Here is a 27092-nt window from a genome sequence, read left to right on the forward strand (position 1 = left end):
TTCTCCGTGAGCACTCATTCCTTCTGCAGCCTCCCACTGTTGGTGCCTCACATAGCCCAGTTTTTCATGTTCTTAATGAACATGGCTAGACGATGTATATGCTTCTGTATAGGGGAAATACTGCTGTGGGCCACAGATGGGAGCCCATATCCTTCTGTTGCCAATTCAATTGTAAATGCTAGGGCAACTCAGGTTAAATGTGACAGTAAGGGAAATGCCGAATAAATTAGGACTCATTTCTCTGGGAAAACTGAACTATCTTAAAATGTTATTTCAGTGGAATGTTTTGAAGTTATATATGACATCTTTCTGGAAGCAGTTGCACTAAATTATATTATATACATTTAAAAGCCTCTCCCTTGAGCTTTAAAATATTGAAAATTAATAAAAATATCAGTAACGATGAAACTTTTTATGTTCTCCCTTTTCTGCTCTATAGTTTCTGTCTTAGTCCAGATAGCTTTTGAAAGCAGTCAGCATCAAACATGGCGTTAGCAGACAAGAGACTCGAGAACTTACAGATCTACCGAGTTCTTCAGTGTGTCCGAAACAAAGACAAGAAGCAGATAGAGAAGCTGACCAGACTGGGGTACCCTGAGCTAATCAACTTCACGGACCCCGTTGATGGACTGAGTGCTCTGCACTTAGCCTCCATCTCTAATGACACAGACATGGTGAGCTTTCTCCTTGGACTTGGCGCCCATCCTGATGTGCAAGACCACATGGGCTGTACTCCGACCATGAGAGCCGCAGAGCTGGGCCATGAGCTGTCAATGGAAATTTTAGCCAAAGCCAAAGCTGATATGACAATAGTGGATAATGAAGGAAAAGGTAAAATTCCCGCACTCTGTCTCATTCTGCGAAGAGGATGCTCACTTTGTAGCTAGAAAGCAAGAAGCGATTTAATTTGTTGTTTGATTCACAGCCTTTGAAATAAATTAAGATCTTAAGGAAAAGATTCAGTTCCCATTGCTCCACCTAAATTTATGGCCTCTACATAATCTAACACATCTTGGGAATATTACAGGAAAACAAGTTTTGAAAGCCCACTCATACAAAGACAATTAGATTAATCTGTATTTGGTCATTTGTTCTTTCTGTTCCTTCCTCCCTTCTTTCCTTCCTCCTCCTCCATATCCTCCTCCACATCCTCTTCCCCCTCCACATCCTCCTCCTCCTCCATATCCTCCTCCTCCTCCACATCCTCCTCCACATCCTCCTCCTCCTCATCCTCCTCCTCCTCCACATCCTCCTTCTCCTCCTCCACATCCTCCTTCTCCTCCTCCACATCCTCCTCCACATCCTCCTCCACATCCTCCTCCTCCACATCCTCCTCCTCCTCCTCCACATCCTCCTCCTCCTCCACATCCTCCTCCACATCCTCCTCCTCCTCCACATCCTCCTCCTCCTCCACATCCTCCTCCACATCCTCCTCCTCTTCCACATCCTCCTCCTCCACATTCTCCTCCTCCTCCTCATCCTCCACATCCTCCACATCCTCCTCCATATCCTCCTCCCCCTTCTGCTTGCTGCGGTTTTGTAATTTTTGAAACTGAGTCTCAGCTCAGTCTAGTCTTGAATCTTCTTGCATGAACCTTCTAGATCCCAGATAACGAGATTACAGGTATAACCTCTCTCTGGTTTGGTAGATTATTTCGAGTGAGGTCAGCTTTCAACTTTACACAAGGAAACATTATTATACTCACTTATGGTAAAGTGTAAAATCTTGTTTACAAAGAAGCATTCCTTTTAGAACATGGTAGTGTTAAACTTACTTAGGACTCTAGATGAATTTTGTCCTGTCTGGTCCCAAGGTTAGGGTAGAAAGGATTGCATTTAAGAGCCTGAGAAAACTAAGGTAGATTTGCTAAAACTCCAACTTTTATAAGGTACAATTTAATGCATTTGGAAGTATAACTTGAAATGTTACACATGACTTTTGAGAATTATTGCACATGTAATTCTGTTGAAAAGCCATCAATCACTGGTGATTTTTGCCTCATTGAGTTCCATGGCAGAGTTAAGGCAGCCCCATGAAAATTAACAAGTTAATTATAAACAGACTCCATATAAAATGGTAGGTGCAGTCAGTTGTCCCAGAGGATAGCACAACCTTGACACTAACATACACTGATGGAATGAATCCCATTTTACATTGCTAATATTTTCTGCCACTGACTACCAACTTGATATCTTCCACACAGCGTGCACTCCAACCACACAAGAAAATAATCTTAAGAAGCATTTAGAGGCCAAGTATGGTTTAACGTTTTAAATACTGACAGTGCAGTAGAATGGACGGGCATAGCAGCCCATGCCTGTAATCACAGCACCTGAGATGCAGACACAAGAGGATCATACGGGTTTGAGGACAGCCTGGTCTACATAGTGACTTTCAGTTCATCCAGGGCTACACAGTGAGAAACTCCCTCTTAAAGTTTCACAAAATGTCATTTTTTTAGCTGGCATCCATGACCTATGGAATCATCTAATTCATTGGCCAGCCACTGAATAAAACAAATTGAGACATCCTCCTCTGTTCCTGCTGAGAGAAAGTAAAATATTTGTAAATATTTATTCGGCCATGAAGCAGTTTTCCCACATAGCATCAAGCATACTTTAAGTTGTATAGAGTAAACTTGGAAAGACAATATAATGAAGAAAAGTTTATTTTGTTAAATGGTAACCAAGATATAAATCAAACAGAATACATCCAAAGGAGACACATAGTTTACGAATCTAAAATTGTAAAGTTTTTTTTTAAGTCAAAGAAAAATAAGAACAAGGTCATGTAGATATTTGTACCAAGTGCAACAGCTACTTGAGTGATACTTACGGCCATTTGAATTACTATGAAGCTAATAAAGGTCTGAAAAAGTAAAAATATGGGGAAAAATAATTTAAGTCACATGGGGAAAAACAAAATATGAAATAAAATAAATGCATTGTGTTTTTTCACATGTTGCCTTGAAAGTTGATTCATGGCTAACAGAAGACCCCTGTCTTTTCCCTTGGAGAGAGCTCAGTTTGGCTTGCACAGCCTCAGCTAGGGGGCAGCACTGTGCTTACTCCAGGATTCTCTAACATTGACTGACTGCATGTTATTTCTACAAGACAAGAAAACATGGAATATTTAAATGAGACATTAGAAGGACCTGACATGTGCTGTAGGCTTTGAGCTCAAGGGTACAAAAGCCTTCCTTACAAAATATGCACTTCATAAACACCTTGGTGTTTTTGTAATAAATGTAGTGTGGTATTACATTCAGAGTTTGATTTGGAATAGTTCTCTGTTACATTGTCTTGGTCATCTCTAAGCTCATTTTTAACCAGCATCCTCATGGATGCTGAGGATTATAATGCATTTACAGTATTTCTCTTCTCACCTCTTCCCAAACCCTCCCCTATATCCTTTCCCACCCTCCTTTTCATGGCTCCACTATTCCACAGCTGTTATTTCATGCATATATGTGTATGTATATACATATATATTCCAAAATATAACCTTTTGGGTTCATATAATGCTACCTGTATGAGTGTTCTCAGAACTGACCATATGGTGTGGGACAGCTAATCAGTGTGCTCCTCCCTGGGGAGGACTTCCTCTCCTGCCCTCAGCTGGCTTCAGATGCAGTTGTTTCCGTAAGGCTAAGGCCTTGTGGACTTTTCCCCCATCCTTTTTTGGCATGTCCACCGGGATCATCTTTGTTCAGTAAATGTGTGGGCAGTCATGGTGAGACGTTGTGGGTGTAGCTGTTGATATTACTAAGAGACACAATTTCACAGCAAACTCTCTGAACCTCTCTCTGGCTCTCAGCAATTACTTCCTATACATAAAACCTTTTAATTTTTCTCTTTTTAACTATGTCTTCAACTGACTCTTCATCAGGATATTCATCCTTCCCTCTCTCCTCCCCTCCCTTCTTACCTCATCTCCCTCCATTCCTCCCTTCTTACTTCTCCTGCAGTTTGGTGAAAAGCCCAGGTCCTTGGGTAACATGATAAGTCTTTTATCTTTAGCCCCTTCACTGTAGTTCTAAATTTCTCAGTAAACCTATTTTAGATGTGTCTTCTTATATGACAGATATTTAAGGTTTTTTAATATAACTTTATTTCTAATAGCAAAAATTTATGTGTCTAAGTGTCCATAAATTAGGCCTCAGAACTGTCATTTTATTTTATATTAAAAAGTCATAACTTCTCAGCAGTTTCATAGTACTGATGTGTAATGGATCTAATATGTAAATAAATACAAAAGTTTTTTTTGTGTTCTATGTGCTCCAGCCATTTTATATTTTAGAGTTTTTAATTTTCTAAAACTAGTAGTCTTTTAGCTTCCTCAAAGGCTAACTAGATAGCTTTCTGCCTCCTTGGGCCTGTGTGTTGTCAGCACCATCACCTGTATTGTCCGTTATGATCATGTAGCGCTCGAGTGAATCCTTATATCTTAGTTGATATTGTTTGCTTGGTCTCCTTACAGTCTTTAAGTATCGTGATTTTCAGTAAAAGATGGAAAAATACCGTATGCTTGTTATCTTCTCTTCCCCTCTCCCTTCCCAATGAAATAATCTATCTACCCAGAATTCCTCCAGAAGGTTATCTTTGGTTCTGTGGTTGAAGAAATTGCAGAGATTCTCGTTCAGTGTTGATCCTATTGTTAGGCTTATATTTTATATGACGTATTTTAGCCTACTCATTTGAACTTCTCTTATATGCTTAGTCTGCTGTGTGTGTGTGTGTGTGTGTGTGTGTGTTGATTTTATATTTGATCAGCAGCTTGACATGGTATAATTCTTTTGTTTTCTTCTCTGTGATATTATAAATTCATATGGTCACTTTTTAAATGACCTTCTTGCTTGTAATATTCCCATGGAAATCTCAGGAATAACCTGACTTTCGCTTTAGAAAGGAGATGGGATTTTGGGCAGAAGACCTTCTTCACCTGGCTTTACCTCCCATTGGTTGTTCTTAAGCAAGTTTTCCTTTTGATCTTTAGATTCAGTTTTTTCATTGGCAAAATAGTCATTGGAGCACTACAATTTTTCCTTTGTATTTTATCTTTCCTTTTTTAAAAATTGGATATTTTCTTTACTTGGATTTCAAATGCTGTCCCCTTTCCTGGTTTCCTTTCTCAATTTCCCTATTCCATATTCCCCCTGCCTCTATGAGAGAGTTCCCCCACCCACCTACTTCCTCCCATCTCCAGGCCCTGGCATTCTCTACACTGGGGCATTGAACCTTCACAGAGCCAAAGCCTCTCCTCTCCTTGATGCTGTGTGGACTCATCTTTGTTTGGCGTTGTGTCAGCTCTTAGGATTTTGTATGACCATAGTTGGGGCAGGCTCAATCTTGAATGTGTTCTCTTAGGTCCTGCTGGCTCAGTCCCATCTTTTTTTTGTCTGTCTTCTATTTTCTTTGGTCCTCTTTGGTGTATGTATGTCTTTCATTTTTATTTGTGAATGAATTATATTTAATTTCTTTTCTAATAAAAAAAATAAGCCAGCCCATCATTTTTTATTAATGTGATGTTTTTCCCTGAATATTTTTAACTGCCTTTTATGATCCACTTTCCTATCTTTCTGGTGGTGTATTTTTAGAGGTCTCTTTGGGGGCTGTATTCACTTTTGAAAGAAGCCATGTTGGGGCACAAGGTCATTACAAAGTCAATTTAGAGCTTTAACTGTTATTTATCTACAACTTGCATAGCATCTCCTTGTTAAGGTTGTAAGAATAGTTGGTATATAGTACATGTTTAACACAGAGTATGGTAATATGTAGCGTATCCTCTATGTCCAGGTGTACATGTTTAGCATTTTCTTCTTGGGGGAGGAAACAAAGTGATTTAGCAAAACAGCAAAACAGCATTGGTTTTTCTTCTTACTGCTATAAAACAGAGAGCCTGCTCCCATTAAACTGGTTCAAATGGAACTCAGGATATCCAAGAAAGTTCCTGGCACACAGAGCCCTGAAGATTTGAACAGTCACATGAGGTGTGGACCATAAGTTACCAAACCCCAGAGCCAACAAGGACTCCATACCAGACCTCCAATTCTCCCTTAGCATAAGTCCTGTAAGATGTAGCTGTAGCTGTTTCCCCTCCCCCTTTTTTCTCTTTTTTTTTTATTAGATATTCTGTATTTACATTTGAGATGTTATCACTTTATCCTGCCCTTCTCCCATCCCCCCTCACACTCCAGTTGCCTTAACAAAGGTGCATTCCCTTTTGTAGCTGTTTTCTAACTCCATCAATGACATGTCTCATAGGCTTTTAAATTCTGATGGTTTTTTTTTTTTTTTTTTTTTTTTTTTTTTTTTTTTTTTGGCCAGGTTCAAATATAGGTAGATTTTTTTTTCTTTTTGAAATTTTATTCTAATTAAATTTAATTACAATGTTTCTCCCTTCCCCTTTCTTCCCTCAAACCCTCTCATATACTATTCCCCACTCTCCTTCAAATTCATGGTCTCCTTTTCATTAGTTATTAATACATGGATATATGTATTTGTATGTATCTATATATTCCTAAATATAACCTATGTCCATATAATGTTATGTATGCACGTTTTCACGGCTGCCATTTGTTCCTGGACGAGGAATAGTCACGGCAGGACTGTTTTTCTGCAGGCGTTCTGTTTTACTGCATCTTGCCCACTAAGCGGCACTATCGATGTTCTCTGATTGCCTTGGACCATGGTGCAGATGTCAACAATATCACCTACGAAGGGAAGCCAGTGTTCCTCAAAGCTTGTGAGGAAGCACATGATGTGAAGGATATGTGCATGACATTTTTGGAGAAAGGAGCCAATCCTAATGCTATGAACACAGTATGACTATTCCTATGATTAATATCTTTTTATTTTACTATATTACAAATCAAGTAGTTGTTTTATTGTTGTTGTTGTTGTTCTGCACTTTCTCAGACTAGTACATGCCTTTAGTTCCTGTACTTGTGAAGCAGAAACAGGCAGATCTCTGTGAGTTCGAGACCAGCATGCTAGGCCTTCCACACAAATGAGACCCTGTCTCAGAAAAAAACAAGAAGGAAAAAGGCATGCATGTTGGGAGCAGGGAGGAGACATAGTAAACCTGTCCTGTTAGCTCATAGACTGTTCATCTCTTTGGATAAAGTACTGAAGATGATACACTTTTGTTCTCTTCACACCAGTACCTTTCTATACTTTATTTGTTAATTGTGTTTGGAAATCAGTTCTTGTTACCCATAGTTTGGAAATATCACTATAGCAAGTAGAAAAAGTATCACTGCCATCTAATAAAATACATCTCCATAGAAAGAAAAATCTGTCTCCCCCTATCTATATATTGATATATAATGATGACTCTCTTCAGCTGGCTAATCTGGAGTTCCCAATTTTTGTAATTATGTTTTCAAGACATCCAGACATAGATTTTCTTCTCATTAGACAAGAAGTTCTGCCTAGTTTTTGCCTGCTGCTCCTTCCCTCCCTCTCCCTTTCATTTTATTCTCTGCCCTCCATGGCTCTCCCCTTTGCATGACATTCCTAGAGGGGAAAGCAGAGCAACCTGGGTTCTAGCTTAAAAATTCCATGTCAGTCAGTCACACACAGTCCTCTTTTTAAAGAGAAATCAACAAAACACAGACCATGAAACTTCTTAGCATACAACTAAGATCCAGGGAACTCAGCCTACATTTGTATTGACTGTGGCTTATGCAGAAAAGTGTAACAGTCTCTGATCTGTCTTGTGTCCAGTCCACAGGGCGCACAGCTTTGATGGAATCGTCACGAGAAGGGGTGCTGGAAATAGTTCGAGGCATATTGGAAAGAGGAGGTGAAGTGAACACATTTGACAACAATAGACACCTCGCTGCTCATTTTGCTGCCAAAGGAGGCTTTTTTGATGTAATAATTGCTCTTTGCTTTAAATTTGTCTGTTAAAGCTGTCCTTTTTTTCCTTTCTGTGCTTCTTTTTCATGCAGGTTAAACTGAGGCAGGTATTTTTTTTTAAGATATCTATGTTGTTTTTATCTTATCTTCCCAAATATAAAACTTTAACTCTGACCTCATATCCTGGCTGTCTCATTACCAGTTTCATATATTTACTAACATTTCTATATATTTGCTCGATTATTAACTGGATATTACCAGTAATGTTTTCCTATATAGTTGACTATAACATGTAGAAATCTTGCCACTTAGGACTATGCTATATACTGCCTCTGACAGCTTCAGAACTCTTCAGGCCTCCTGTTATCTGCCCATGGGGAGGGCAGGGCCACCACATTCTTATCTCCCTTTTGCGTACCTGATTCTACCCCTTAACATTAAAGTCTAAACATTCCGACACCTCAGCAGCATAGCTCACAGATACTACGGCACTGCAGGAATTGTGTAAGAATCACTATCTTGTGTTGTGAAATTGTGCATCCCACCTAAAGATTCTTTACTCAATTTTCTGAGCTTTGGCACACTACCTTTGTTCGTGTCTTTTCTGTATGTTAAAGATGCATCTAACATTGAATCTGGAATGAGTACAAAATTTGCTTCTCTGTATGTGCCATGCTCTGATGCTTTCTGAAGTTACCTGCCACCAAGTGACAATTCCTGGCTGTTTCTGTCATCTGTATCAAGACTGAATTTTGGAACTTTTGGCAATGATGAAAACCTTCTAAACCTATGACTTTTGAATACTTTACATGTGGCCACAAAGACTAAAGACTTGGACTTAAAAACCTTCATTTCAGTTTGAATGTTCAACAGCCACAGGAGACAATCAACAGATAGGAGAACACGGGTCTGGCTGGCTGTCCATCTTGCCATAAATGAACATTCCCATTTCTCTTTTTATTTTGCAGATCCTGAAGCTCCTTTTTGCCTACAATGGAGACATGGGGTTGATTGGAATGGATGGAAACACGCCCCTTCATTTTGCTGCTATGGGTGGCTTTGCAGATTGCTGCAAATATCTAGCACAGCGAGGTAAAAATGGTCTGCCAGTTTTCTGTTTAATGCATGTTTTACCTGTGTCATAAATGATTAGCATACACAGCCTGGTTTCTTATCATCTACTTAATTTTTAGTCACTGATCCTCTCCCAAGGTAGGATGAAAATTGAATTTTTTTCATACAATTGCCCACTGAATTATAAATCTAGTAATAAGAGGAATTAAAGCCTAAATCAAAATGGATTTGTGTTCACTATTAAATGCTTATAACCCACTATTATTCTTATTTTAAGAGTCCCAACATCCCTCCACATAAAACCAGGTATACTGAAAATATTAGAAGAGAAAGTGGGGAGGAGCTTAGAAAACAGCCACAGAAAAAAAATTTCCTGAATAGAACAGCAATGGTTTATGCTCTAAAATCAAGAATCAACAAATGAGACTTCATGAAATTTCAAAGTTTCTTTAAGGCTAAGGACATTGTCAGGAAGACAAAATGGCAGCCAATAGATTGGGAAAAGATCTTTAACAGTCCTACATCTGACAGAGGGATAATATCCAATATATACAAAGAAGTCAAGAAGTTAGACCCTAGAGAATCAAATAATCTTATTAAAAATGGGGTACAGAGCTAAACAAAGAATTCTCAACAGACAAATGGCTGAGAAGCATTTAAAGAAATGCTTAACATCAATAGTCATCAGGGAAATGCAAATCAAAACAACCCTGAGATTCCACCTCATACCAGTCAGAATGGCTGAGATCAAAGTGACAGCAGATGCTGACAAGGATGTGGAGAAAGAGGAACACTTCTCCATTGTTTGTGCGATGGCAATCCAGAAAGGATACAACCACTTTGGAAATCAGTCTGGCAGTTCATCAGAAAATTGGACATAATGAGACCTGAAGACCCAGCTATGTCACTCCTAGGCTTATACCCAAAAGTCGCTCCAACCTACAACAAGGGAACATACTCCACCATGTTCTTAGCAGCCTTATTTATAATAGTCAGAAGCTGGAAATAACCCACATATCCTTCAACAGAGGAATGGATACAGATGTTGTGGTACATTTACACAATGGAGTACTACCCAGCTATTAGAAACAATGACTTCATGAAATACATAGGCAAATGGATAGAACTAGAGGCTATCATCCTGAGTGAGGTAACTCAGATACAAAAGAACACACATGGTGTGTACTCACTGATAAGTGGATAGTAGCTCCCAAAAGCTCTGAATACTCAAGAAAAAATTCACAGACCTTATGAAGCTCTAAGAGAAGGCAGGCCAGAATGTGGATGCCTCAGTCCTTCTTAGAAGAGAGAACAAAACACTCACAGGAGGAAATACAAGGTCAAATATACAAGCAGGGATTGAAGAAAAGATCATTCAGAGACTGCCTTCAAACTCAAGTATTATTGCTGATGCCAAGAAATACTGGTAGGATCAAAGGCTCTGCCAGAATCATACAGATACAGTTGAGGATGCTTGCAGATAACTATCTGGATGAACACGGAGACACCAGTGAAAAGGCTAGAGAAAGGACTGAAGGAGCTCAAAGGGTTTGCAACCTGATGGGAAGAACAACTTATCAACCAACCAAACCTTCCATAACTCCCAGGGACTAAAACACCAACCATTGAGCACACATGGAGAGACCCATGGCTCCAGTTGCATATGTAGCAAAGGATGGCATTGTCTGGCATCAATGGGAGAAGAGGCCTTTGGTCCAGTGAAGGTGCATTTTCCCAGTATAGGGAATGCCAAGGCATTGAGGTGGAGAGGGTGATTTGGAGAGGGAGCACCTTCATGGAAGCAAGTGGACGGGGAGGGGGGATACAAGCTAGGGATGGGGGAAAACATTTGAAATGTAAATGCAGAGAATATCCAATAAAATAATGTAAAACAAACAAATGGTCCCAACCTCAATCTCGAGAAAAATAAATATTGAAAATAATTTTATCTTACCTAAAGTGCATGTCAAATTTGAAACAAATATTTCCGAGGGATTCATAGTTATAAGCGAAATAAAATAAAGCAAAAAGATGTATGACAAACATAAAATGTAAACAAACATAATGTGTAGATCTTCTCACCATTGAGAAACATAAGTTATCTAAGCAGACTACAGCTTAGCAAATTTGTTACAGTGAAATACTAAGTCACTATGTTGAACAGCACAGAAGCACCCTGGTCAAGATACCCATGGATTGAGTGCACACCTGAACTCTATTTTCTGTAGAAATCCATTAGTGCTTTGTTGAATTTTATTTTTTCTAGTTTATAAAAACTAGGAAAAAAATCCATACAATTGTATTCTAAAAATATGTTTTTTTCCTGCCCTCTACATATAAACTTTAGAGTCATGAATGTACATGACTGACAGGCCCTTATAACTAATAGCATTGCTGACTTGATTTTACTTGTATAAGCTCAGAGCTCTCCCAGAAAGAAACTGTTATAACAAATAACCTAACTGTCATATGCAAGTTTTGCCCAGCAAACTGTCTAATTAGTCTTATTTTTAAATCTGTCACTCTCAACATTTTCTTCTGACATGTTTACTTTTAACACTGTAGATTTCTAAACGTCAGTAATGTCTCAAGACTGACTCAGTCAGCATCCTTAATATATTGAGTGATTTCTTGCTGGGACAAATGACAAAGTTTCCTAGGATAAAATGCTGGGATGTGGCCCTGAGAAGCAAAGGCCGAAGCTTGGGTGATGGGCAGTGGCCTGAGCTGGTGATACAGAGACCGTCTATCTTCCTGGGCGATTCCTAAGATGTTTCCGTAAAACAAATGTCTGAATGTGCTCTGAGATCAGTACAGTTCTTGGAAGTATCAGACAAGAACAGAGGGAACGCAAGTCTTACAACCACCAGGTTTGCTTACTAGCAGGGCAAGCTAAAGTGGGCCTAGAAATCTCTTAGCTTTCTAAGGGTTAGGGTTGGACATGCAAGAACTGCCTTGAAAGGTTTGGTGGATCTAGAATCCCAGGAAAGCATCAGCGTGTCTGTGGCATTACCATGCTGTGGATTTCTCCTGGGACTGTCCCATCTCCTTCTAATTAAATGACAGTTCTCCAAACCATCCAGGGTCAAACTTGCAAAAGCCATTATCACATACCCTTATGAGTTTTTTATTACTATTAATATTATTAACCTTAGTATAAATACAAATCTTTGACAATTCCAACAAAGAATGAATTGAAAACCAGAGCTGGTGTTTTTTTTTTTTTTCTTCTTTCATCTACTTCCTTTGAGGGAGAAGGGTTGCTTATATTTCTAGGTGACTGCTCTCCCCAACACATAGAAAAAGCATGCCTTGCACCCCCAGGTCTGGCAGAGCAAACACCATTGTCATCTGTTTTTCTTCTAAAAAATAAAGATTTCAAATCCCATCGTGTGTGTCTGCTTCTATTACATCATGGTGGCAAGAGAGCTGCCCAGCCCTCAGCTAGATTAAGGACCAGAAGACAGTCCTAATAGACAGACCTATTTATATAATATATTTTAATGTGTCACAACACATTGTAGCCTTCTTGGTAGTAATAAGCATTCCCTGATATAATTAGAAATGCGCAGACTTTTAAATTTTTTTATCTTTAAGGAGTTAAAGTAATGAATGTAATATTTATCCTGTATAGAAACACAAGTCTGAAATGTTTAGCTTTCATTAAAGAAATTCGTTCTTTTTTCAGCTGCTAAGATTCTTCCCATGACCTTAATGCAGAACAGCAAGTTAGAATAAGTTATCTTCAATTAATGGAGAAAACATGAAATATTGTTTCAGCATGTAAAAGCGTATTAAAAAAGAAGTAAGCTTCCTGCTATGGTCTGAACCGAAGGAGACCTGCCTAAGCTGTTTGGATTCCGAATATTCTTAGTAACCCTCTCTCTTTTTCCCTGTTAGCACAAGCTCCCCAGCAAATAGTCCACTGATACTTGTTTCAAACATCTTCATTTTAAGTTGTCTATCTCCAGGGATACTGGTGAGCAGATACATACTGTAAATTTGTGACTTTGAATGCACTCAAATGATGCTCTCAGGAAAATAAGTTGCTGATTGTTTTGGTAGTTACACATAGCTATGTATGTTCTTTATACATCAGTTTTAAGAATTAGCTTCTGACTACACGAAATGAAGGAAATAGCAGGGAGTGTTCGTTTGTGAGGCCACACAGATAACCTTGGCATACTCTTAACAGTGATGCTTCTTTGTTTTAGGATGCGACCTGAAATGGAAAAATTTGGAACATAAAACACCCCGAGCTGTGGCGAAAGATGGAGGCTTCAAAGCTGCTAGCAAAGAGATACGTCGAGCAGAGCGGACTGCTGCTAAACTTGCTAAGCCAGGAGCAAAAAATCCTAACCCACTCTGGGCCCTCCGGCTGCACGACTGGTCCATAGAACACGAGGTTGTCCTTCGTGATGCCTTTAGCTTCGTGGACAGGGGCGATGGTGTAGTTAGCAGAGATGACTTCGTGGTGACCCTGGAGGAGAGGCAAGAGTATGCCACCTCAGAGCAGTTGCTTTCCATCGCTCAAATGCACGAAAAAAGCAAAGGAGGCGGGATCAACATCAATGAGTTCTTTAAGGGTACCAGATACTTAAGCAAGGCTTACGTCTTGAGCTCTTTCGGGCCTAAGAAAAAGAAAAAGGGGTTGGGCAAAAAGCCAAGGAAAGGCAAGTTTGTTTTGCCTCTGCCCATCTGCACCATCCCGGAGAACGCCTTTCCAAGGCGGCCAGATGGGGGCCCACCCTACTACATGGTTGAGACCTACCAGAATGTCACTGACAGTAACAGGTTCAATCGGGACCATCCACCCGAGCACCCCATCCAGGACGATTCTGAGTGGTACATTGATGATCCGAATAAGGTCTTTGCAAATATTAATTTTATCACCAAAGCAGGAGAACTGGCCTCTCTGAAAAAGGCCTTCGAAGCAGGAATACCCGTGGATATGAAGGACAATACTTACAAGACCCCCCTAATGACAGCGTGTGCCAGCGGCAACGTTGATGTGGCCAAGTTTCTTATCGAAAGGGGGTATGCGTTTCAGGTTTTGGCTCTTTGCTTCAGGTTTGGTGTTTATTGGTCCCTTTGTAGTGAACAGCCCAATGCATCTGAAAAGAGGATGCAGGCAAAGGAGGGTATGGGATCATGGATGCACAGAGACAGTAGCCCACCAAGATAAACAGAGTGACAACCCACAGTTTTAATCTGGGGTGGTGATGTCTTCTAGTTGCCATTTCTTGCTTCTCAAGCTAGGGATTGGGCAACTTGGCTTTGCCTTGGGATCATACCTAATTGGTGAGCTGGTGTGGAGTCACTTTTTAATTTGCCTCTTATTTTTGTGGAGGATGAGGCAAATACAAGCAGAAAGACTACCACGGCAACAGAAAACATCCCTACCTCTCCAGTTCTCAAGAGAAGTGAACATCTTCATGTATGAAGATCTTTAAAACATGGTCTTTTCATTTATTTCTTAAAACCAAAACAACTTCTGGGTTTAATTGCTATTTCTGCCACCGTTGTATGACCAGAAGCAAGTTTAGAACACTTCCATGCCTTGGTTTCCCCAAGCTCTAATAGGCTCTAATAGGACCCAGCTCTAAGTTCATTGATGATTAAATAATTTTAAATATGCAGTGCTCTTATCAGCTCAATTATTGCACACACTCAAGGAAAGACATATGGTGTTGTTTCAGTTTTATATGGCAAAGATACTCATCTGCGTAATTCATATAAATAAAAATAGCTTTTGAGTAGTGAAGTTCTAATAAAAACTAAACTTTTATATAATACATCACAGTACTTAGATTTTAAAATAATGAATATTCATTTAAATTTCAGAACATGCAGAGAAAGTAGACATAAAGGAGAATAATTCACATTTTATCTTTTTGCCCAGCTTTTATCTTCATTGAAATAGATTTAGAACTTTATTGATTTTTTTAGGCTTTGCAAAAATGTAACTTCCACTTTCCAAGCTCAACAATATATAAAACAATATGTATTATATTTGCATAACACAATGTGTTGCATTCCCAAGTGGGAAGCTTCCTTAGGGGAGTATGGGCTTCACTGGAGAGCCTTGTAAGGCAGAGACCAGGCAATGAGAGTAAAGCAATAAAAGACCTAATGCCATCACATTGGGGGCTGGGGAACATAGACCTCAGAAAATGAGATGGGGAAAGGGACTGGGCAGAAGGGACAGAGCTCTTACTGTAGAGTAATGTGGCAGTGGCACCAACTGCTGCTCCTACTATATGCATGTATGTGTATATATACACATATATATACACACACAATCATATATATATAAATAATATATGTCTGTATTGTTAGTATATATTGTGCATATATTATATATTGTTTATATATTGTTATACATGTTTATTGCTTAGCTAAGGCTGCTCAATAATGCCAAACAAAAGTATTGGGGAGCATATAAAAGTATACCAACACTTAGAACACTTGCACAGTGACTCTTCACACAGCTCTTATGCCTGAGAATTTAATATTAAAATTGCATGAAATTTCTTACTTTGACTCTTTAGCTTCTGATGTTTGAAACCACCAGAATTCTTAACTATTGTATTTGTGTTATTTACATAGGGCAAACGTTAATGCAACAGATAATTTTCTATGGACGCCACTTCATTTTGCATGCCATGCTGGCCAGCAAGACATCGTCGAGCTTCTTGTTAAATCCGGGGCTGCAATAGATGCCACATCGATCAACAACTCCACTCCGTTAAGCAGAGCCATTGAAAGCTGTAGACTGGACACTGTAAAATACCTACTCGATATTGGGGCCAAATTCCAGATTGAAAACAGAAAAGGTACGCATCCGTGTTGCTGATGCTGGGGGCAAGAAAGGGGAACTGATTGTAAATTCCAATTGCTTTTGTGCTTATAGAGACATGAGCCTTTATTACATGGTGGGGAAATTTCTCTGATACCTAGCAGTTCCCAGTCATTGGTTTAAAGGCTCGTTTCTTTACGTTTGTAGTCTTAAAGGCTGGTAGTTTTGGAAAGTTAAAACAAAAACATTTGGAACCATGAAATACATGCCCAAAGGTTTTTTTTTCTTATTCACTAGGTAGAAGTGATGGAAAGTTTCTCTATCACATTGCTGAAGTTCTTTCTACAACCCTAATCGTTAGCGTATGCTTTAATCTGATGGTTGCTAAAGAACACCTTAGTACAATGCATATTAACCCCAAAATGACAGAAATATTTGATAATCTACATCTTTAAACATAGTATAAAATTAGTATATTTTTACTTACACACACTGAACTTAGAATACCATTATTAACTGTAATAATTTCCAGTGCATTTAAAAGTTTATTTTTGATGGAAAAACTAAATGAAAAAAATTAGAGTGTTTTAAAAATCCTTGCAGTTTTGTTTCTAATTTTTGATATTGTAATAAAGGTACATCATTTTCTCTTCCTTTTCCTACTTCTAAACCCTCCCTCTAAACCAACTCACCTCACCTTGTTCTCTTTCACAACCTCTTTTTCTTTGTTGCTACACACACACACACACACACACACACACACACATACACACACACCTAAACAAATAAACACAACCTGCCCAGTCCCTTTAATGTTACTTGTGTGTCTATGTTTTCAAGGCTGACCATTTGGTACTGGTTAACCAATGGGTGTGCTCTCTCCCGAGGAACACTATTGCTCTCACCCTCAGAATCCGCGTAGATATTTGTGTAGGACCCAGGCCTCCTGCTTTCTCTTGTCCAGTTAGTATGTCTAGTGGAGTCAGCCTTGTTCAAGTACTTATCCACATTTTAGTTCTGCAGTAGTTTCTTGTCCCTAGTCCTTAACACAGAGCATTTTTCAGGTCACACTTAGATTATCACAGTTAAAATCCTTATGCCATAATTACTGGCCATCTAGAGGTTGTAAACCTTGATGTACTTTTAATATTGGACAAACGCGTATCTTGAGGCCTTCATAGCTCTAGAACACACTTGGTCCAACACTATTTGGAGGTGTCTTTTTTCTTACTTTGGACTCATTACTGCTTTAGGCTCTGTACATCAGCAGCCTTTGAGTTGTCCCTGTATCACGGGTAGTATCATCACTGGTTTTAAGGCATTGGTATTTAGAATTGCCTGGTGATGTTGGAGGTAAAATAAAATAATACCTAAGAATAAGGCCACCTGCAGGATTTATGTTCTTGCAACATAGAAGGAAGGATAAGAAAAAAAATCAACACACACACACACATACACAATGTATGGTGGGGATGAGGGTGGAAATGACAACCAATTTAATATTCAAAATGTAATTTAATGCTTATCACTCACATGTTAGGATACGTGTTCAAAAGATTTAAGAAATAAGTTGTATTAGTAAATGACTCTTGAAATCTAGGTCTTGGTGGTGAGGTCCACTCTGCAGAATATGTATCATGTTCTGTGAATTTGCACTACCATATGGTAACATGCTGACATAATCTATCATTAAACTAGCTCATTGTGACTTTAGCTGTCTGCTTATCTTTGCCACAGGACATGCTGCTATGGATATAGCAAAGGCATATGCTGATTATCGGATCATTGGTATGATAAAAGAAAAACTAGATAACTTGCCTAAACCAACAGATAGTCAAAAAATGAAAGGCAAGCTTCCTAAACTGAAGACAGAAGGCACAGATGTTAAGAAAGAAGAGGTAAAGACAAAAAGAAGCTACCAAGTAGTAGCAGGACATGCCTGAGCTCTTGGGGCAGCAGTGGTGTTATGTTATGCTTGTGTACAAGGGAAAGTAGCATGGTATGTGAACCTTTGGCAGTAAATATAAAGACACGTCTAGCAAGAAAATTACTATTACTGAAGATTCTACACAGGATTTATCATAAACAGAATCCACAGGAAGTACAAATGATTCAATCAAATGATTAGGATACTGAAAAAGAACTGATGTTCAATTTGTGTCTCCATGGGCCCAGATTTTACAGAGTTGGTGAGATGCCCCAAACATAGAGGGAAAAGACAGTGAAGAAGAAATTGCTATTAGTAAGGATGGTCGGAGTGCATTCCCAAGCGGGAAGCTTCCTTAGGGGAATACGGGCTTAACTGGAGCCTTGTGAGGCAGAGACCAGGCAATGAGAGTAAAGCAATAAAAGACCTAATGCCATCACATTGGGGGCTGGGGAACGTAGACCTCAGAGAATGAGATGGGGAAAGGGACTGGGCAGAAGGGACAGAGCTCTGACTGTAGACTAATGTGGCAGTGGGGTCCTCACCAACTGCTGCTCCTACTGAACACACCATTATCATTTTTAGTAATATTCATATCATGAATAGCCATAGGTCATGGATAGGCACCTTAAAATCTTATGGTATCTGTCCCCAACAGGACGAAATAGGTGAAGTCCAACAAGGCATGCCTTGAGCTACAGTATTTATAACATTCTATCTTATCTCACATTTTATCAATTTCCTTCTCTATCAATTTACTCTACAAGTAAAATGTAGAGAAACAGGTATTCCTGGACATTTGATTTTAGCAACTTATTCTTTTAAAATGTTTGTCCAGGAAACGCTGTCCTCCCTTTACACTGTGCCAGCGGTGACAGAGGAGAAGAAGTCACACAGGGACAGCGTGGTTTACCTCAATTCCCTGATTACCAGCGGCTTCACCAAGAAAGTTGACATCACATTTATTCCTAAAAGGGTGAGCATTTTGAGAAAAGCCTCCATAACACATCAGAGAGCATACTGTCATTTGCTGACCCCACAGGCCATATGAAGAAATGTCAGTGTCCATGGCCTCTCAGTGGTGTTCCCTGGCCACACTACTCTTAGTGAGACCTACCAAATGTTAACTCCCAAAATCTGGCTCCATCTGTTGCTATGTCTACACTAGTATTTCCATTCTCCTCAAGGGACTGGAGTCTTCTTTAGTTAACAGTATTCCTTAGATCCATCCATATAGCCATCATATAGACTATATAACCTATAGACACTTGGTATTGTAACTTCTCAGAGCCTATTCCTTACCAAAACATCTGGGAAGCTTTCTACTGTCAAGGATGAATGAACCCACTAATCTCCCAGAATACCTGCCCTTAAACAGGTGGAGACATCTGTGGGAGAAAGAGTCATCTTTCCTGTACCCATCAAGCCATGCTGAATAAGTAGCCACTCTCTGCCTTCTGTTACAAAAACAACTTGACTTCTACATTAGACTTCCCAATTCCTTTGATCTTGTGTGTTGGTATCCATGGAACCAAGCAGCAGTTGGCCCCGAGATGACGTGAATTGAAGAGCACTTCTGACCTCTGTTCCTGGAAGGGTCTCACCAGAAATAGTGATGTTCACATAGCCACCAGGGTCATGAGATAGAGTAACACAAGGAGTACATTTTTGATGTGTATTTTATAGTTCTGGGTGAAACTATGAGAGGTCTTAGGGTGGAGCTGTAACTTGTGGACAGAGTGCTAATTTAGCATGTGCTTTCTTTAAAACAAAAATGTGTGAGAGTGTAAATTGTTGGCCCTCATGATAACAACTGCCTCAACTTTGACTGTCTGTTTAAGATTTGGAGTCCTGAAGCCACAACAGCCGAGCTGATCAGGAAGAGGGAACTTCGGAGGGAGAGGTTCACCTACGAGGTAGACTTTGAAGACTTCATGATGCCTTTCCAAAAGAACATCATGGAGAAAGCTCAGGCAATGGAGGCATTACTCAAGAACTAAGTCAGGGCTTTGCCTCCCTGGAGAAGTGCTCTGTGGCCCAGAGGCAGAGTTTGGAGAAAGTACGTATTTCCATCAAAGCCAAAGCAATTCACCCATTAAGACTTTGTTATTAAAGGCCAGTTCTTTCTGTAACAGCTATGAATATCCAGAGTTGTATCATGCAGTTCTCTTTCATGTTACAATGAATGGCAGGTTATCCGTATAAATTCCGAGGCCAAATGACAGTTGCAAATATTTCAAAAATTTATCAGATGTGCTCCACTGTGTTTATAAAAAATAATTCTAGTGCACATGAAAAGCCCTGGGATCAACCCCCAGAACCACACTTTAAAAGGAAAAGTAACAATCATGATTTTGAATGTAGACACACTACAAAAATTGAAAACTTAGCATAGGTGAACAGGCCTGTAATCTCAGCAGTATGGAGGCAGATGATTGCAAAGCAGATGTTGGACTCTTGCCTTCTGGTTGGGTGACTGAAGAGTATATGTTCTCTGAACCCTAGAGCCCTAGGATACAGTTAAGGTACACACACACACACACACACACACACACACACACACACACACACACACACCCTCCCAAATATACCTCTCTCTGTTTCTAGGTAGCTACAGGGCCCAAACTAATACTCAAAAACCATGGGAATAACCTGAGCTATTCTATCAAAAGATTTAATGATAAATTCCCATATCTTCTGCTTACTGTAAAATAAAAATTTCTGTACTTTGGAGAAATTGCAAAGAATTCGTTGAAATGGTGTTCATACAATAGCTGATAATTTGAGAAAAAATCAAATATTAAAAAACTATACAAGAATGACTAGAGATATCACACTCCCTTAATATGTTTGGAGAAAGGGAACCAAAGAATAAAGATGGATTTAAGAAATCCTGCATCAGAACTGATAAAGGAATTAGGGGAAAAACGAGCCTAGCATGAAACCTTCTATCTGCCCAGTGGGATTTAAGCTTAATGCCTGATTCCCTTTTAAAAATAAGACATCTTTGAAATGCTGCTATTTAAGAATACAGGGTAGTTGTTTTGCAAATATCCCTTGGTTTTTGTCATATTATTGTCCCAAGAACAGACTTAAACACTATGTTTGAAGCAACAATAGCAAGAATGTGACATGCACATGCTTCAGTTCCACTTTAACCAGAAGTCAGAACGTGGGAAGTTCATGTCACACAGCATACTGTGCCTTGTGTCTTGGGGAGTGTCTTTGAAAGTATGTAAGTTTATGAATTTGACTCACTATAATTAATATCCATGACTGATTCCTTATGGGATAAGTACTAATAATATTATGATATTTGAGATCATGTTTCCGTTCCTTAAATGTATGTCTTGCCTCTGATGGTTAAGACTTTCTCTTCTCCCTTAATCTTGGTAATTTAAGCAGAATGTACTCACGTATTTGTTTCCTACTTGAAAGGCTGTTCTGTGGAGACAACTCCAAATGTAAGTTGATTACTCATCTGCCATAAATTCCTCTTCTATCTTCAGTTTTTACAGCAGGAAAAACACCAGCAAATTTACTCCAGGTCTCTTTTCCAGCGAAGGTTTACAGCTCCAAATATGACGAAGATGCCACATGTAGCTGTGTAGATAAACATCACCACAAGCTTCCTACCTTCTGTTTTTCTTCTTGAAATCCTAATTTTCCAAACAAGTTGTTTGTGTCTCCCAAGTGCCCTTTCTCCTCCCCTTTTTCTGGTTTTTAAAATTGCTTTTAAATATTTCCATTTACATTATCTTAAATGCACACATGAAGTATAACATTGTGTAGATATATTAATAAATCTCAAATTATTGAACTGGAGAAGTGGCTCAGTGTTTGGGAGCTTGTGTCTCTTACAGACATCTTGAGTTCCATTTTCAGTATCCAGCTCAGGCAGCTTGCAGCTGTGTGTAATTCCTGTTCCAGGATCCACTGCCCTCTTCTGGCCAACAAAGTCACAGCACACACATGCTGTACTTAGCATTCATGTAGGTGAAACACTCAAATACAGAAATCTTTTAATTAAAAAAAAAATCTTAAATTCTAATGCCACTTAGTACCATGGGGCAACAAGAATATGGGCATATAAATACACTTAATTTTTCTGCTATTACTCTGCCGTTCTTTAGTCTTATTCACAAGTTCCAGGTGCTGAGCCTAAAGGTTCTCTCATCTATATCAGTTACTAACACCATTTGATTAGCTTGACTCTCCAATTGTCCCTTCTTATGCCAGCAGAAAGAATTACAATTCAACCACTAATAACAAATATGTCTCCTGATGTATCTACAGGATTCTGTTTCTTGAATGTGCAAGGAAATACTTATTCATTCGGGAACAAGAGAACTGAATGCCCTGTATCAGATCTTCATCTAAATATCATTGATGCGTAGACACCTTTGTAAACATAAACTGAGAAGAGACCAGTCCTAATTAATATTCTTTCTGTACATATGAAATACAAAATGCTTATTTTCTTTCTAATGGCTTAATTCATTTAAGATGGAACTGTGTTTGAAAGATATTTGAGTGGAGTTTAATGCTAAGACTAAACAGAGCAAAGTCGGAGTCCCTCCAATACTCTGAGAAAGAATATATCAACGTTGTTACCTCGAGTGTTTTAGGGACAGCAGCAGCAGCAACGGGAGCTGGGAGCTGGGTCTCACCTTCAAAAACTAGAGTAGAAAGGTGTGTGTGTGTGTGTGTGTGTGTGTGTGTGAGAGAGAGAGAGAGAGAGAAAGAGAGAGAGAGAGAGAGAGAGAGAGAGAGAGAGAGCGAGGGGGGGGACAGATTATACAACATCTCGGGCTTTTAATTATGCAATGTGTCAATGGAAATTTTCTAGTTGTTTCTGGGTTTGTGGGGCTTTGGGGCATAAATTGTATTTTAGCCTCCATTTTATTCTGACTTGTATTTTCTATTTTTATAACAATGAAAATGGTGTACTTTGTAATAAATGATTTTGTTCTTTTAAAAGCCCAAAGATTGATACACACAGGTCTAGAATATCAAAGTGTCTAGAGATTTTCCTAGTCAGGGACGCTGAGTCAAGAACTGAAGAGCAAGTAACCTGAGAAGGGACCACCCATGAGGCAGAGCAAGACACCGGATAGGCAAGAGAAAGAGGTCAAGCAGGGGAACTCCTGGGGATGGGAAGTGGGTGGTTAGAACATCAGCAAAAGATCTGGGTATCTGGATTTCTGAATCACCTTTAATCCCCACCAGCTAAGGGGTGAAGAAAAGTCGTTCTGTGCTAACAGCAGTTCCATGGGAGCCATGATAACTGTATTCTAGAGAGAATGAAGAAACTGTGCATAGTACATGGCCTGGTACAAGGTGCTTTTCAGATTTTACACCATGGATTTTACATGTGGGTAAAAGCACAAGCTTTCTCCACAGACTCAGATTTGAATCTTTATTTCTATTCGATGAGTACCAGTAGCCAGGGAGTGTCTGTTTCAGTTGTGTGACCTTAGATGGCAGCTTCACAGGAACCAGACAGATGAGTCAACAACCTTCAGGACAACCAGCCCTGTGCCCACATATATTGGTACTTAGTTATGGTTCACTGTTAACCATCAGGCAGAAAGGAAAACCAAAGTAGGCAAAAGGAAGAGACATGAAAAGCAAGGCAATGAAAGCTCACTAACCCACGCTCACCTCTGGCAAGATGAGTTAAATTCTTAGTTTAAGTGACTTAAACATGCACTTCTTTATGTAGCTTACTTTCTAGTAATCAGACATGGGGAAATCATACTTGCTATAAGACATCAGTACTAAGTCTAGTAGTGGCGGTTTCAGCAGATAGTGGCCCAAGAGTTTACTTTTAAAATTTTTGTATTTGGAAGTTGATTTCCTCTAGCATCTAAGTATTTTTATAGATTAAACTGGTTCATAGAAACAGAGACTGAGTCAAGATCTCTGGTTCAAGTAATTTGTAGACAGAAAGGTCTCAGATGAAACTGGCCATAGAGAGGGACAAGAAGAATCAGGAGAAAAAAAATTAAGGATGTGAGATCAAGAAGGAATTGGCTCTGGTCTGTGGCATGTGACACTAAGGAGGATGGCTTGTACCAGCAGAGGTTGTTCTATCCAGTAGAGAGGCTGGGTTGTTACCTCCAGTTTCAGACACTAGCTAGATCCTGGTTAGGAGAGAAACCTCACAACCATCAACTGGCTGGGTGATGAGGGACTCCTACCAGGAAAGATGAGAGTCACTCTTCATCATCACCTTTATCACGGAAGAAGGGCCTAATCAATCAACTAGGGCACACCAACATGCATGTCATTGAGAACATTTCCTGAGACCTCTAGATCATTTACATAGATTATTGGGAGGTGATTGGAAGATGGTTATGAGACTGTGTCCCTGAATGTGATGTCTGGCCCTGACACCTTCCCATTTCTGATTTCTCTCTGATTCTATTTGCAATGACATAAATATGGTCTCGTGCCATATGCCCCACCCCCATAACTGCAGTGTTCACCCTCACAGTGATCCCTGGACCATGGAGCCTGGGGGACTCAAGATCTAGTACACAACTGCAGAGAGCTTTGAGCTCCTTCTCTCATCAGCTGAACTCAGGATGGTCTAGCCGGCACAAGGTGGGAGGGTTAGCTGGCAAAGGGAACCTGGGTAGGATACTAGCAACAGCTTCAACCAATGTGAGCTCTGTATTGAAACATTTTAGGGCAGAAGGTAATTCTTTAAGGTCATTTTGCATATCATGCTTTCTCTTTCACATGAATTTGATTTCACATACTTGTCTTATTCACCACTAAGAATAAAACTGAACAATGAACAAGAACAGCAATGCAAACTCATCTGGCAGCTACTTAGAAGAACACAACTCAAAATCCCATCGCTAGTTTCTGTTTCTTCAAACTTCAGTATTATTAGACATTAGAAAGTATAAACATCAGAGACCAAAAGATGATTTCTTCCCCATGTTCTGGGATAAGATTACATCTACTAGGAGCAACTGAATTGGCTCTAGTAAAGTTAGTTTAGCAACTTATATTAAATTTTTAATTCAAGATATTCAATGTGGAGCCACAATGATGCCCACAAGACCCACTAAACTCATATCTTGTCCTGAAGGAAAGGGGTATAGGAAGGGAGAGGGGAAGCTAAGATACCTTACACACAGACACTAATTTCAAGATGCCAACTGAACTTTCTTGGGTTTTTGTTAACCATTTTCATGAATTGTATGATTTTTGTGACTTTCTGATTGTTTAACTTATAGATCCTAGGGGAAATTTACAAATGAAGGTAAACGGGACATGCATGCAGATCAAAGAAGCTCAGACAATAACATCCTCAGATCCTTTGGTAGTAATTACTACATCTCGCCATGTATGGATAACAAGGAAGAACTAAACATTCTGTTTGCATTCTGGAAGTCTTGGGGATTTCTTTTATCCCAAGTAAATCTTTAGTGTGCATGATGCCTGCGTATTTATTCGGGATTACTAATGCTGATACCTTTCCCTTTTGTCTTCGTAGGTAAGACTTTGAAGAGAAGCTGATACACAAATCTGATCCCCCTAGATTATAGTGATTTACCTGACGATTTGAAAAGCTCCCCGATCCTCTAAACTGAGAGAGTATTATGGTCTTTTGTTCCTGAGGCTTCAGTATCAAGCTCCTGACTAAGGAAGTGAAAGATACAACTTTCCTCATAGGAATTAATGAAATCAACCTATAAAATAAAATAAGCGACATACAAAGTATCCCGAAGATGTCTGAATGGATCCCCAGCCAAAGCAACACTGCACAGCTAAATAGTCAGCCAGAGGGGGGAATTCATCAAAATAGTACATCACAGGAATAGCTAGGCAGACCATACAATCCTACATAGGTAGGGACCTCTATATATCATACATGTACATCATCCTACACTTCTAAACCTTCTATGCTGTCAACAGCTAGCATTGTCATAATGTTGAGGCAGCCAGCAACCCTAACTCTGCACACATTTAACTTTATTCATTTACTTAGTACTATTTAGTGCTGGCAATGGAATCCCTAAGCATTTTCCTTGCTCTTTACAAGGAGTAACTGATCCAGGTTGTACTTCCCAGGTTTCTGTATCATCTGGTTTCCAGAAAGATTCAGAGAATGGAGATCCCGTGTGAGACAAAATGCCAAGGGATGTGTGGGAAATCCAGGATAATACTCTCTCCCCTGTTGCCTTCAGTACCATCACAGGCAATATCTGAGTCTATCTCTGTCTCACTTCACAGCTTCTATCTAACAGCCACACCATATTTCTACCAGATGATCCATCTCTTGTGTTCCATTAAGTACTATCCCCTGTCCTAACTCCTAGGGGTAGTACCAATGGATGTTATTCTTAGAATCTGGGCTACTTGGTGATGCAGATTTCCTCCCTAACCTCCTCTTCATAACGCACATCCTCGGATATACTCTCCTTTCAAAAGAACCCAGAGATGTCTCTTATTTACAAAGCATCAAACACTGGTAAGTCATCAGGCAATGGATTGCAAAACCATACTTGGAGACTACCCCAATAATTAAAGATTATAATGCTTAAAATATTTTGCAGTGTGGATTTCTATAAGGTTTAATATAGATGAAACATTTGATACAGTAGATGTGCTGGTTTGAATAGGTATGACCCCATAGACTCATGTTTACCTGGCCCATAGTGATGGCACTATTAGGAGGTGTGGCCTTGTTGGAGGCAGTGTTCCGCCGCAGGGGTGGGCTTTGAGATCTATGCTCAGCCCATGCCCAGTGTCTCTCACAGGCTCCATCTGCTGCCTGCAGATCAAGATGTAGGACTCTTGGCTCCACCAGCATCATGTCTGCCTGCACATTAGTGTGCTTCCTGCCATGATGACACTGGACTAAGGCTTTCAAACTGTAAGTCAGCCCCAATTAAATGTTTTTCTTTATGAGTTGAGGTGGTCATGCTATCCCTTCATAGCAATAAAACCCAAACTATAACAGTAGGACAATGCAGAAACAACCATAAAACAACATAAGATTTATAATCACAGCACTCTATGGTCTACCTTTAGTTATTAGGGATCGGTATATATGATACTCAAAATATGCGTGAGCTCAGGCATGTATTTATTGGAGCATCTTTTACAATCACTGACCATGAAGATAAGCACATACATTATTAAATATTGTTTGTTACTGTCATGAAGTACTGGAGTCAGGCTGGCTAAAGAAAAGTGTACTCTTTGGTTCATAGTTTTGCGTACTCAACATCTAAACAGCCTAGTACAGGCTGGGTAAAGAACATTATTGGCTCCTTTGCCTCATGGAAGATGTCAAAAGCAAAAGCTTATGGAAGTGGAGGTCACATTGCCAGACAGAAAGCCAGAAAGAAACTTGGTGAGGCGGTGCGCAGACTAGTATAATATTCTCATGAGAACTGACTAGGG

At 39.5% G+C, this 27092-nt stretch overlaps 1 protein-coding gene across 2 annotated transcripts in view; it reads left to right on the plus strand.

The window, feature by feature from the left end:
• Positions 1–26158, plus strand: part of ANKEF1 (ankyrin repeat and EF-hand domain containing 1) — a 64316-nt gene extending 38158 nt beyond the window's left edge. The window contains exons 4-13 of one of the 2 annotated variants that reach the window (XR_013975392.1): positions 440–831; positions 6623–6822; positions 7729–7878; positions 8832–8955; positions 13152–13974; positions 15547–15773; positions 17474–17634; positions 18502–18639; positions 19505–19722; positions 25177–26158. Coding sequence is in view for 1 of the 2 variants with exons in the window: in XM_080931483.1 (XP_080787609.1) it covers positions 486–831; positions 6623–6822; positions 7729–7878; positions 8832–8955; positions 13152–13974; positions 15547–15773; positions 17474–17634; positions 18502–18639; positions 19505–19663 (2328 nt within the window). In the remaining variant the exon portion in view is untranslated. Of the gene's footprint in view, positions 1–439; positions 832–6622; positions 6823–7728; positions 7879–8831; positions 8956–13151; positions 13975–15546; positions 15774–17473; positions 17635–18501; positions 18640–19504; positions 20018–25176 lie in introns of those variants that run through there. The other variant, XM_080931483.1, reaches the window with a different exon arrangement.
• The last annotated feature ends 934 nt before the right edge of the window (positions 26159–27092 follow it).

Source organism: Micromys minutus (assembly GCF_963924665.1).
Source record: "Micromys minutus genome assembly, chromosome: 17".
NCBI lineage: Eukaryota > Metazoa > Chordata > Mammalia > Rodentia > Muridae > Micromys > Micromys minutus.